Source organism: Scyliorhinus canicula, chromosome 12 (assembly GCF_902713615.1).
Source record: "Scyliorhinus canicula chromosome 12, sScyCan1.1, whole genome shotgun sequence".
NCBI classification, from domain to species: Eukaryota; Metazoa; Chordata; class Chondrichthyes; order Carcharhiniformes; family Scyliorhinidae; genus Scyliorhinus; species Scyliorhinus canicula.
The window spans coordinates 66,873,825-66,888,121 of record NC_052157.1 but is presented as its reverse complement, the minus strand read 5'-3'; the positions used below and the strand labels follow the sequence as shown (position 1 = coordinate 66,888,121).

At 48.1% G+C, this 14,297-nt stretch overlaps 1 protein-coding gene across 5 annotated transcripts in view; it reads right to left on the bottom strand.

Annotated features, from left to right (window-relative positions):
• LOC119974535 (urokinase plasminogen activator surface receptor-like) overlaps positions 1 to 14,297 on the bottom strand; it is a 111,604-nt gene that overhangs the window by 4,237 nt on the left and 93,070 nt on the right. Inside the window, exons 9-11 of one of the 5 annotated variants that reach the window (XM_038813508.1) lie at positions 14,056 to 14,190; positions 10,138 to 10,272; positions 9,645 to 10,053 (exon numbers count right to left, since the gene is read on the bottom strand). In XM_038813508.1, the coding sequence (XP_038669436.1) occupies positions 9,677 to 10,053; positions 10,138 to 10,272; positions 14,056 to 14,190 (647 nt within the window). In that variant the 3' untranslated portion in view covers positions 9,645 to 9,676. Of the gene's footprint in view, positions 1 to 9,384; positions 10,054 to 10,137; positions 10,273 to 14,055; positions 14,191 to 14,297 lie in introns of those variants that run through there. The other 4 variants (XM_038813510.1, XM_038813506.1, XM_038813511.1 and 1 more) reach the window with 4 other exon arrangements.

Below are 14,297 nucleotides of genomic sequence, written 5' to 3'. Positions count from 1 at the left end.
ACGGGCCAAGTGGTAGCGACCGCGCTGAGAACGTGGACCCAGTTGAGACAGCACTTTGGGATAACTGTTATGGGCAAGGGTTTAGAGAATTCCAAAGTATATCATGGGGTTCACCTGACTCACAACTTTTAATAGATTGTGGTATGGGAGCACACGGCCCACTCTACAGGTATGGTACAGCAGAAAATGGACCACTGGTTTTTAAAACAAAACAATGTTTATTCTTTAAACTCAAGTTAACCTTTTTAAACAAACAGTGAATATCTTAGCAACCAGTAAATCAAATACACCCCCCAAAGAATACAACACTAAATAACTTGTATGCTGTCCTTTCACCATCCAAAAGACTTAACAAACCTTCAAACAGGAGTACATTAGATTTATATTCAATACTGAGACCTTTTTTACAATTCTGAGTTCACCCAAATGATCCATAGATAGTCTTTGGATGTCATAGATCAACAGCAGTGCAGCTCACAGACACACCCAAGTTTTTCTCAAAATGCAGAAGTGGAGCTCAGCTCCACCCACACTCTGACATCACTCCAGTAATATGAGCAGCTCAATTTCTGAAAGTAAATTTCTTAAACACCCATTTCTTAAAGGGTACTCTTACATGACAATAACCAAAATGTCCCTTATGGCCCCCATCTGCGGCAATCACAGATTCCCCCCAGCCATGCTAGATACCACCTCAAAAGATGGAGGTGGGACAGGGGCACACTGACGGTCGGGGACTTCTACGTAGGGCGCAGACTGGCAACACTGAACGAACTGACGAGGAAGTGGAAACTAGCAAGAGGACAGGAATTGAGACACCTCCAAATAAAGCACTTCCTCCGCAAAGAGACAGTAGAGGACCTGATAGGCACAAGCAGCGAGAAGTGGGGGCTATGTGGGAAAACATACGAAGAGCTACTGGACAGAGCCCGGAATCCATTGGACGAGACCAGACAAAAATGGGAGGATGAACTGGGGACAGAGGTAGGATGGGGACTCTGGAGCGAAGCACTGAGCAGGGTGAGCTCCACCTCCTCCTGCGCAAGGTTAAGTCTAATGCAGCTCAAAGTGGTGCACAGAGTGCATCTGACCAGAACCCGAATCAGCAGGTTCTTCCTGGAGGTGGAGAACAAATGTGAACGGTGCCAGAGGGGCCCGGCCAACCACACCCACATGTTCTGGGCTTGTCCGAAACTTGCTGTGTTCTGGACAGCCTTCTCCGAGGCAATGTCCAAGGTTGTGGGGGTGAGGGTGAAGCCATGCCCAATAGTGGCAATCTTCGGGGTATCGGAACAGCCAGAGCTACACATGGGGAAGGGTGCCAATGCCCTTGCTTTCGCTTCCCTAATCGCACGTCAGAGAATCCTGCTCGGCGGGCGATCGGCAGCACCACCCAAAGCTGCAGATTGGCTCGCTGACCTCTTGGAATTTCTCCACCTGGAGAAGATTAAGTACGCCATCTGAGGGTCAGAGGAGGGCTTCCTGGATACTTGGGGGCAGTTCGTCGGCCTGTTCCAAAACCTGTTCGAGGCCAGCAACGAGGAGTAAGCCAGGGAATAAAAAATAAAATTTGAAGAACAAAATGACTGCGTAATCCGGGGGGGAGAAAAATGAGGAAACCACAACAGAAGAGGAAGGGGAGAAGGAAGTGGGGGATATCATAGACCGATCCAGAGGGCAGCAAAATGCACATGCCATTAGTCAAATAAAGAACAAAACAAACCTCTCTGTAAAATCAAGCAAATTAGGTCGGGCAAGAAGAATGTAATGTATATAAGTAACAACTGTTTATAAATATGAGAAAAGCCAATAAAAAGATTTTCAAAAAAAATAAAAAATATTGGGCGAAATTCTCCCCCCCCCCACGACGGGTGGGAGAATAGCGGGAGGGCCTTCCCGACTTTTTTGACGCCCTCCCGCTATTCTCCCCCCCCCCCGCCGAAATCCCGACACGAATCGCTGCCGCCGTTTTTTTACGGCCGGCAGCGATTCACAGCTGTTAGAAGGGCCGAAGTCCCAGCCCTTTACGACCTTTTTACGAACGGCAAACACACCTGGTCCTGCCGTTCGTAAAAACGTCGTGACCACCTGGAAAAAAATAACCATGGCACCGATTGGCACGGCAGTACCACGGCCGTGCCAAGGGTGCCATGGGCCCGCGATCGGTGCCCACCGATCGCGGGCAGCGGGCCCGATGCCCGCGCACTATTTGTCCTTCCGCCGCCCCGCAGTATCAATACGCGGGGCGGCTGAGGGGCAACCCGGACCGCGCATGCGCGGGTTTCGCGCAAAAACGCGATGACGTCATCCGCGCATGCGCGGGTGGAGTCTTCCCACCTGCGCATGCGCGGCTGACGTCATATGACGCGTCAGCCGGCGCTAAGTTCGACAAGCGGGTTTAACGATTTTCGTTAAGCCCGACTTGTCGGAGCCTCCGACGTCGGGCTGCTAGCCCCGACGGGGGACCAGAATCGGTCCCCCGTCGGGAAGGGGCGCGATGCCGTAAAACCCGCCCGGGTTTTACGGCAGTTTGACGATTTCTCCCGTTTTGGGAGAATTTCGCCCATTGAGTCTCGTGAAACAGGAGGGTCAGTTTCAGCCCTCGTGTCCCAATTCGGGTTCACGTGCCAAGGAGTGAGAGGACATACCGAGAGAGCAGATAAGAAATCATATAGGCTTTGCACATAAAGCAGGCAAGTCATGCTGAACCTTCATAAAGTTCCAGCTAGGACACAACTCAAGTGTTGCATACAGTTCTGGTTCACATGCTTCAGGAAGGAGGTGAGGTTCCTTGAGAGGGTGAGGAGGTGGATTTACCTGAATTGGTCCAAAGATGAGGGGATTTTGGTGACAAGGTTGATGTTTCAGAAACTGACTGGAGGGGTTCATTTTCCTTGGAGTCAAGGAGACTGAGGAGAAGTCGGATAGAGGCGGACAAGTTTGTGACAGGTTAAGATCAGCTAGATAACGATAAGCTGTTCACGTTAGCTGATGGTACAAGGATTGAGAGGCACAGATTTCAGGCTTTTGCCAAGAGATAAAGAGGGGAGGAGGCAGTCGAAGAAGGTGAGGAAGAACTGTCTTTAGCGCAACGAGTAGTAATGACCTGGGCACTTGCTGACCACGTGAGTAGTGGAAAGAGGAACGATCAACGATTTCAAATGGAAATTGCACGAGTACCAGCTAGAAATGGATTCTCAAGGAAACAAAGGATACAGCAGGGTATTGACCTAATTACCCAGCAGAGAGCGGGCACAGATTCAATGGGCTGAATGGTTTCTGCTGAAGGTGTCAACACCCGCCTCCCCCTCTCCCCCTTTCTCCCCCCCGCCCAAGGCTATGCGAATTGGAGAAACAGCTCACATGCTTTGAGGGTTTCAACGTGTGGCATGCGAGGAAGGGCAAGAACTAACAAGCTGGATCTGGTTGCAATGTTCAATTGAGGCCAGTGTTGCCAAACAGCTCTTCCGTGCTGCATATTTTCTGCTTTTCCAATGTTATTCAGCGAGACTCAAAATCGCTTTTAGAAATTTTGTAAATTCTAGGAAACATATGAGGGCAAAACTTTTTTTGATGATCCAGTGTGCAGGGTTAGATGTTGAGAATTTATTGCAGAGAATTTAGTTGCAAGGAACAGCACAGTTTACCTAATACCATTCTGAGTGTGATTGTCATCAGATAAATTCACATGCTGGGAGCTGAACCAGAATCTCCAGCTTTCAGTACTTCACAATAAGTACATTTGGGCTATTGTTACAATATCACAAACGGCAAGGTCCAAGCAATCAAATTGAGATAATGACCAGAAAATGGGTTTCTGAAATGTTGGTCGAGTGCTCGACGTTGACCAGGATGAAGGTGAGAGTTCCCATGCACAACTTTTGTGATGAAAGGTATTTACCTTTAATGCCTTGCCCCTTTAAGAGGCTTGAAACCCTGGGGGTTCTCCGCCTCTGGCTGCGCCCCCAGGAATCAGTATATAGGATAAGGCTCCATTTGGCGAGCACACTTCTCTCAAATGTTCTCTGTAAAGCCTTTGATTGCTGACCTCGTTCTCGCGTCGTAATTGAGAGTGCCTCAACTTTGAAATGGGGGCTGCAGAATCTTTTAATGCCAACCTGAGAGGTCAGTCCGTTTAGTGGCACATCTGATAGATATGTCTCTGACAATGCAGCACTTCCTCAGCACTGACCCTCTGACAGCCCAGCACTTCCTCAGTACTGACCCTCTGACAGTGCAGCACTCGCTCAGTACTGACCTCTTACAGTACAGCACTCCCTCAGTACTGACCCTCTGACAGTGCAGCACTCCCTCAGTACTGACCCTCTGACAGTGCAGCACTTCCTCAGCACTCACCCTCTGACAGTGCAGCACTCCCTCAGTACTGACCCTGTGACAGTGCAGCTCTCCCTCAGTACTGACCCTCTGACAGTGCAGCACTTCCTCAGCACTCACCCTCTGACAGTGCAGCACGTCCTCAGTACTGACCCTCTGACAGTGCAGCACTCACTCAGTACTGACCCTCTTGCAGTGCAGCAATCCCTCAGTACTGACCCTCTGACAGTGCAGTACTCCCTCAGTCCTGACCCTCTGACAGTGCAGCGCTCCCTCAGTACTGACCCTCTGACAGTGCAGCACTTCCTCAGCACTCACCCTCTGACAGTGTAGCACTTCCTTAGTACTGACCCTCTGACAGTGCAGCAATCCCCCAGTACTGACCCTCTGACAGTGCAGCACTCCCTCAGTACTGACCCTCTGACAGTGCAGCAATCCCTCAGTACTGACCCTCTGACAGTGCAGCACTCCCTCAGTACTGACACTCTGACAGTGCAGCAATCCCTCAGTACTGACACTCTGACAGTGCAGTACTCCCTCAGTCCTGACCCTCTGACACTGCAGCACTCCCTCAGTACAGACCCTCTGACAGTGCAGCACTCCCTCAGTACTGACCCTCTGAGAGTGCAGCACTCCCTCAGTACTGACCCTCTGATAGTGCAGCACTTCCTCAGCACTCACCCTCTGACAGTGTAGCACTTCCTTAGTACTGACCCTCTGACAGTGCAGCAATCCCCCAGTACTGACCCTCTGACAGTGCAGCACTCCCTCAGTACTGACCCTCTGACAGTGCAGCAATCCCTCAGTACTGACCCTCTGACAGTGCAGCACTCCCTCAGTACTGACACTCTGACAGTGCAGCAATCCCTCAGTACTGACCCTCTGACAGAGCAGCGCTCCCTCAGTACTGACCCTCTGACAGTGCAGCACTTCCTCAGCACTCACCCTCTGACAGTGCAGCACGTCCTCAGTACTGACCCTCTGACAGTGCAGCACTCACTCAGTACTGACCCTCTTGCAGTGCAGCAATCCCTCAGTACTGACCCTCTGACAGTGCAGTACTCCCTCAGTCCTGACCCTCTGACAGTGCAGCGCTCCCTCAGTACTGACCCTCTGACAGTGCAGCACTTCCTCAGCACTCACCCTCTGACAGTGTAGCACTTCCTTAGTACTGACCCTCTGACAGTGCAGCAATCCCCCAGTACTGACCCTCTGACAGTGCAGCACTCCCTCAGTACTGACCCTCTGACAGTGCAGCAATCCCTCAGTACTGACCCTCTGACAGTGCAGCACTCCCTCAGTACTGACACTCTGACAGTGCAGCAATCCCTCAGTACTGACACTCTGACAGTGCAGTACTCCCTCAGTCCTGACCCTCTGACACTGCAGCACTCCCTCAGTACAGACCCTCTGACAGTGCAGCACTCCCTCAGTACTGACCCTCTGAGAGTGCAGCACTCCCTCAGTACTGACCCTCTGATAGTGCAGCACTTCCTCAGCACTCACCCTCTGACAGTGTAGCACTTCCTTAGTACTGACCCTCTGACAGTGCAGCAATCCCCCAGTACTGACCCTCTGACAGTGCAGCACTCCCTCAGTACTGACCCTCTGACAGTGCAGCACTCCCTCAGTACTGACCCTCTGACAGTGCAGCACTCCCTCAGTACTGACACTCTGACAGTGCAGCAATCCCTCAGTACTGACCCTCTGACAGAGCAGCGCTCCCTCAGTACTGACCCTCTGACAGTGCAGCACTCCCTCAGTCCTGACCCTCTGACAGTGCAGAGGTCCCTCAGTACTGACCCTCTGACAGTGCAGCACTCCCTCAGTACTGACCGTCTGACAGTGCAGCACTCCCTCAGTACTGACCCTCTGACAGTGCAGTAATCCCTCAGTACTGACCCTCTGACAGTGCAGCAATCCCTCAGTACTGACCCTCTGACAGTGCAGCACTCCCTCAGTACTGACCCTCTGACAGTGCAGCACTCCCTCAGTACTGACCCTCTGACAGTGGAGCAGTCCCTCAATACTGACCCTATGACAGTGCAGCACTCCCTCAGTACTGACCCTCTGACAGTGCAGCGCTCCCTCAGTTCTGACCCTCTGACAGTACAGCAGTCCCTCAGTACTGACCCTCTGACAGTGCAGCAGTCCCTCAGTACTGACCCTCTGACAGAGTAACACTCCCTCAGTTCTTCACTGGGAGTGCTGTGCTCAGGTTACTGGTGTAGATTTCAGACTCAACGATCTGACACAAAGGCAGGACCGTTACCATCCGAGCCACAGCAAATGCAAATGACTGACTCTGTAAAAGGTGTGAGAGGGAGAGTATTAGCTGGGATAAGGACAAGACAGAAAGCTCGTGTATGGCTGAGTTTCCCGAAGGACTGTACAGTGCCTTGTTATCGAGGGAGCCAGTCAACGGGAAGGTAAAGGTCCAGACTGAGATGTAATTTGGAATTTGTGGGTATAGTCACACCATTGTATCTAACAAATCCCCATGATTAAATCAAAACATCTTGCAGAACAAATGAGGCCATTCAGCCCCCCATGCCTGTGCTGGGTCTTATTGAGAGCTTTCCAATTTCCCGCTGCACTCCCCTTCCTTTACCCCTTTGCCCTGCAAAATAGTCCCCTGCAAGTATTTACCACACAGCCCACCCCCCACTTATTGAAAGCTCACATTGAATCTTCTTCCACCATCCTTCTAGATCACATCAACTGGCTGTGTGAGGAAATACGCACTTAATTGCTGACCTTGCTGAATTCTTTGAAGATGTAACTAGTACAGTTGACAAGGGGGAGCCAGTTGATGTGGGATATTTGTACTTTCAGAATGTATTTGACAAAGTCCCGCATAAAACATTGCAAAGAGTGCAAGATTAAACTTCATGGGATTGTGGAAGTGTATTGAGGTAGTCAGGAAACTGGATGGCAGCGAGGAAACAAAGAACAGGAATTAATGGGTCCTTTTCAAATTGGCAGGCTGTAACTCGTGGGGTGCCACAGGTATCGGTGCTGAGATCCCAACTATCCACAATATATATTAATGATTTGGATGAGGGAACAAAATGTAACATCTCAAAGTTTGCAGATGATACCAAGTTCGGTGGGAGGGTGAACTGTGATGACGATGCAGAGATCCTGCAGCATGATCCTGACAGGTTGAGTGAGTGGGAAAATCAATGGCAGATGCAGTATAATTTGGATAAGTGTGGGGTTATTCACTTTGGAAGCAAAAAGAGGAAGGCAGATTACTACCTGAGTGATTGTAAATTGGGAGAGGGGAGTGTGCAGTGAGACCTGGGTGTCCTTGTGCACCAGTCGCTGAAGGTAAGCATGCACGTTCAGCCGGTGGTAAAGAAGGTATGTTGAACTTCATTGCGAGAAGTTTCGAGTACAGGAGCAGGGATATGTTGGTGCAATTATACAGGGCCTTGGTGAGGCCACATCTAGAATATTGTGTGCAGTTTTGGTCTCCTTTTCTGAGGAAGGATGTTCTTGCTCTCAAGGGAGTGCGGCGAAGGTTTACCAGACTAACTCCAGGGATGGCGGGACTGTTATATGAGGAGAGTTGACTGGGTTAGGATTGTTCTCGCTGGAGTTCAGTGTAATGATATGTATGTTGACTGGGATGTAAAGAGCACACAATACTTCTTACATAGATACATAGAACATACAGTGCAGAAGGAGGCCATTCGGCCCATCGAGTCTGCACTGACCCACTTAAGACCTCACTTCCACCCTATCCCCATAACCCTATAACCCCTCCTAATCTTTCTTTTGGACACTAAGGGCAATTTAGCATGGCCAATCCACCTAACCTGCATGTCTTTGGACTGTGGGAGGAAACCGGAGCACCCGGAGAAAACCCACGCAGACACAAGGAGAACGTGCAGACTCCGCACAGATAGTGATCCAGCGGGGAATCAAACCTGGGACCCTGGCCAGATCAATTTATGTTTCTTTAAATTGCTGCTTTTGAAAGACGATTAAGATAATAGGAGCGTGAAAGTTAAGAGGCTTTACAAGTTCCTTTCAGAGATTACCACCTGTGCTCATAAAAAGTAACAGGACTGACATTGTATGGAAATAACCAACGCAATCTGGGAGTTTTGGAGACTAACCAAGCTGTAATTAGCAATTTCGTTTTTTTACAAGATGGAAATATGATCAGTTCGATCTTAAAATAGTACTGTCTAATGCTTCATTGTATTTACTTGTATATCACTGCTCTTCAAATGAATCATCAATTTGATTTTGAAGCTGAGGTTTGTTCATGATGTGTATAAACTCAATGTATTCAGGTGTTTCATTGACGCTTCGAATCATGAAAATCGTACTTCATTGCTCAACATGTCTTCACTATATCTAAAGGTTCGATAAAGTTTATATCTCTCCCTCCAAATATCTACGATTTACTATATTTGATCAAATGTGGCCTGTTTAGAAATCTCGGAACAGATGTTGTCCCGAACCTGTATGTCTGTTTCGTCGTGCATCCCTAATGGCAAAAGCACGGCCTTAACTGCTTTGTGATTGGATATTGACGCACACCCAGCGCTGGCACACCTATTTGTAATATCTGCATATTTGCCGATTCTATCCATCAACTTCCGTTTCAAAATCGATCACTTGCCTCTGAATGCAAAATACGTAAGTGTACAAAATTGCTACCAGAAGTGGACAACTTTAAATAGTAAAGAACACAACATTTAGAAGAATGAGGGGGGTCTCAGAGAGACTTATAAAATTCTAACAGGATGAGACAGGGTAGATGTTCCCAATGGTGGGTGTGTCCAGAACCTGGGATCACAGTCTGAGGATTCAGGGTAAACCATTTCGGACAGAGATGAAATGAAAATCGCTTATTGTCACGAGTAGGCTTCAATGAAGTTACTGTGAAAAGCCCCTAGTCGCCACATTCCGGCGCCTGTCTGGGAAGGCTGGTACGGGAATCAAACCGTGCTGCTGGCCTGCTTGGTCTGCTTTCAAAGCCAGCGATTTAACTGAGTGAGCTAAACCAGCCCCTAGGAGACATTTCTTCACAAAGAGTGGTGAGCCTGTGGAATTCATTACCACGGGAAGAAGTTGATGCAAAATCATTGAATATATTCAAGAGGCGGCTGGATATAGCACTTGGGGCAAATGGGACCAAAGGTTCTGGGGAGAAAACAAGATTAGGCTGTTGAGTTGGATGATCAGCCATGATTGTGATAAATGGCAGAGCAGGCTCGAAGGGCCAAAAGGCCTCCTCTTACTCCTATTTTCTATGTATGTATCTATGACAGGACAAAATGAAAATTTACCTCAGCCCAGATTATATTTCCCAGTGCCCTCGTTAAAATAGACATGGAATCAGAATAATTAATGGCAGTGCAAGGAGGGAGTGAACAGCAGGGCTGCTGTTATTCACAGTCGCAGTGTTGGTGGATATCATAGGGAATGTCTGTGCTGTTGAGTTGATGTTAGTCACAGTCGCAGTGTTGGCGGATATCACAGGGAATGTCTGTGCTGTTGAGTTGCTGTTATTCACAGTCACAGTGTTGACGGGTGCCGTTGTCTGGTCCCAGCTGACTAAACTCCCCCGATTACACCCTCTCTCTTTGCAACAGTAGAAGTCTTGCTTTAGTTGGATGTTGTGGACAGCTAAGGCGTTTGGGTTTTCGCAGAGACTCTCGGATGCGCAGCCTTTAATGATGAGGTTCTGCGTCTGATCTGAAAGAAAGTAACGTTATTGTTAACAATAGCATTATGGCAACATTCTTTTCAAGCCTGGAGAGGTAATTGACGGAGACTCACACGTGACTGAGGAGTGGAGACACTTTGTCTGCATCCCGACACATTGCACCATTTCCTTGAGCTCTTGGCAAGTGCTGCTGAAAAGCTCTGGGCACCTGTAACACTCAATGCCGTTCAAAGTGGTGTTTGCTTCTTCTGCCCAACAAACAAGAATATGCATGTTAGATTCTTCAGCACTCCATACACCCTGGGGTAGAAATTCACCATTGATAGCCCACGCTGAGTTGGCAGTAACACATCAGGTTGGATTCTCGACAGGCAGGATGCTCCGTTTTGGTTTGCCGACAGTGAGGGGCTGCGCCACAATGGGAAACCCCATTGACCAGCCGGCATAACGGAGCATCCTGCCAGCGTGCTGAAGCAGAGATCTGATGTGGCAGGGCGGAGAATCCAGCCCATAGACTCTGTGTTAGAACATGGGGACCACCGGAAATTCAGTGTTAGTGATCTCAACTGAACTAATAATCATGATGTGCAGATGCTGGCGTTGGACAGGGGTGAGCACAGTAAGAAATCTTACAACATCAGGTTAAAGTCCAACAGAGACCATGCAGACGCTGCGACAACGAATGGACGGACATCTCGCGACAATCACCAGGCAGGAATGTTCCCTTCCAGTCGGGGAACACTTCAGCAGTCAAGGGCATTCAGCCTCTGATCTCCGGGTAAGTGTTCTTCAAGGTGGCCTTCAGGACGCGCGACAACGCAGAATCGCCGAGCAGAAACTTATAGCCACGTTCCGCACACATGAGTGCGGCCTCAACCCTGACCTTGGATTCATGTTGCATTACATTAATCCCCCACCATCTTGCCTGGGCTTGCAAAATCCTACCAACTGTCCTGGCTTGAGACAATTCACACCTCTTTAACCCGGGGTTACCCCTATGTCTGGATCTGTAAAGACTTAATTACCTGCAAATGCTCGCATTCAAAGCATTGTCTTGCATCTTTGAATTTGTCGATATATATGTTTTCAGGAACATACCGCTTCATTCAGCTGAGGAAGGAGCAGTGCTCCGAAAGCTCGTGTTTGAAACAAACCTGTTGGACTTTAACCTGGTGTTGTAAGAATTCTTACTGAACTAATAATCAGTTAGGCTGTACAATAGACTCCTACCATAATGCCCCAGATGTGGCAACTCAACCTAATTGTCCCAGGAATCTAACCTTCATAGAATCTATAAAATCCCTATAGTGCAGAAGGAAGCCAGATGGTCTATGGAGTCTGCATTGATCCTTTGAAAGAGCACGCTACCTAGGCCCACTCCCTTGCTCTATCCCCATAACTCCACCTAACCTGCACGTCTTTGGACACTAAGAGACAATTTAGCATGGCCAATCCACCTAATCTGCATCTTTGCACTGTGGGAGGAAACCGGAGAACCCAGAGGAAACCCAGAGCAGACATGGGGAGAATGTGTAAACACCACATAGACAGTGACTGGGTGACCCAAGACCAGAATTGAACCTGGGCCCTTGTCACTGTGAGGCCGCAGTGCTAACCACTGTGACACCGTGCCGACCTCCCCTCTCTCAGGAGGTCACATGTTTCGGCTGGGGTGCAGTGTTTGTTTTGATAGAGTATGAACACAGTTATATGGGATCGGCTGGCTAGATAACCAACCCTTTTCCCCTTCAAATTCCTAGTTTCCATCCCTCCACCACTGCCGTTCTTTCAACGATATAGGACTGAAACACAGGTATTCCTTCCCTAAACATTTCCACCTCTCCCTTTCATCCTTAATAGGCTCTGAAAACCTAGCTCTTTGAGCAAACCATTGGTGATCTCCCAAATGTTTCCTGATTTGACTCGGTGTTAATTAGCATGACAATGAGAGAATTTCTAGGACAATGAGGGAATTGTGGGGATTGGGCGTGAAAGTGAAGTTGAGCCATAACCTTATTGAAGGGCGGAGTGGGCTCATGTAGCCGAATGACCTCTTATCACTCCCATTTCTTTTGCATGTAAAGATGCCACACAACGGCAGGAAAATGTTGTCTATTTTGAATTACATCTGGATGTGGTCTAACGCTAATCCCGTACAATTATTGTTCAGAATACTAATCCAGGTTGTGTCTTGCCTGAGTCAGGGGAGGAGGGGCGGGGGCGAGTTATACTCTATCTGTAAACTGGGGAATTAACCTTTGAAGAGACACGAAGAAGCAAGATAATGTTTTGTCACTCCCTACCTCGTGCAACATTTGAGTCACGTCACAATTTAGATAGATTGGAGCTCAATACATTCTGGTCACCAAAACATGACCTTCTCCTGGGGAAGTAGATGTCCTTTAGACAGAGATTGGTAATGGCCTGGAATTCTCTATCTACAATAGTGGTCAAGAGAGAAACGTTCAAGGCTTTCAAAAGGAAACTGGATGGGAACTGGAGAAAAATTAACTTGCATGGATGCCGGGATAGAGCACGTGAATGGGATTGGCTAGACTGCTCACAGAGGCATGGAAGAGATAGGCTATATGGGATCCATCTGTGCTAATGATTATGATTGTATAAATAACTTTGGCCTTTTTGAAAAGATTTATGGGATGTGAGCATCGCTGGAAACGCCGGCATCTTTGCTCATCCCAAATTGCCTTTGAGAAGGTGACGGTGAGTTGCTTATTTGAACCGCTGCAGTCCTGAGGACTTTTCAGTCACTGGTTTGTACTGCTGAATGACATGCTGGGCTATTTCAGAATACAGTTCAGAGTTAACCACTTTAGAACATAGAATATAGAACATAGAACAGTACAGCACAGAACAGGCCCTTCGGCCCTCAATGTTGTGCCGAGCCATGATCACCCTACTCAAACCCACGTATCCACCCTATACCGTAACCCAACAACCCTCCCCCTTAACCTTACTTTTATTAGGACATTACGGGCAATTTAGCATGGCCAATCCACCTAACCCGCACATCTTTAGACTGTGGGAGGAAACCGGAGCACCCGGAGGAAACCCACGCACACAGGGGGAGGACGTGCAGACTCCACACAGACAGTGACCCAGGCGGGAATCGAACCTGGGACCCTGGAGCTGTGAAGCATTTATGCTAACCACCATGCTACCCTGCTGCCCCTGCAGATTCCACACAGACAGTGACCCAGGCGGGAATCGAACCTGGGACCCTGGAGCTGTGAAGCATTTATGCTGATTTTTAAAAAAAATTAGTGTACCCAATTACTCTTTCCAATTAAGGGGCAATTGAACGTGGTCAATCCACCCAACCTGTACATCTTTGGGTTGTGGGGGTGAAACCCATGCAAACACGGAGAGAATGTGCAAACTCCACACAGTCAGTGACTCAGAGCCGGGATCGAACCTGGGACATCGGCACCGTGAGGCAGCAATGTGTCCCCGTGCTACCCGAACTGTGAATAAAGTTAAAAATAGTTTTTTAACCTGCTTTTCTCTGTGCAGAGTCTTGTGAGAGAGAGCCTTTCAGGACCCAACTGAAACACCTTTATTTAAATTAAAATAACTTTTTTTTCAGACAATCCTGGCTCCTCCCATTATCTACAGGAGCAGTAAGACATTCTTATGTCTCCTCCCACAAGATTACCCATGACCTGCTTTGCCAGGATGAAAAACAATACCCCAGGGTAAATTATCTACACCCGCGAATCACTCAAATGTAAACAATTTTCCATTAGCCAGTTAGCCATAAAAAGGTAAATGGTTCTCAAATCTATTAGCAGAATGCTTCACCTGCAAAATCAATTGCAACAATTTTATGACTCTTTAATCACAGATTTAGCAGACGTACTGTCTGTATGCAACTAAAACCAAGTTTTAATAACATTACTGCAAAAATATAAAATATAACAATTTCTTCTATTCATCACAGTACACCTTGTTATACTGTAACTTCGTTTTGCATTGTAAGATTTAACCTCCCCATGTGTATAGTTGTGTCATACCTGTGATACTGTTGTTGCAGAGGTCAGATTGGCAGCATTGTTCAGTCACGGCTGCTGATAATGTACCCCCATTAAAGGACAGATTTTCAGTACAGTTCCCGCATCTGTTAATGACCGACACTTGGGAAAAAAAACCTGCGGAAATACAGTTGCGTACTTTATTGAGTTAAACACCCGACACAGACTGTGAGGACCATATTGACAGGTATCTGGCCCTATCTTCCTGAAGGCAGTTAATTCAT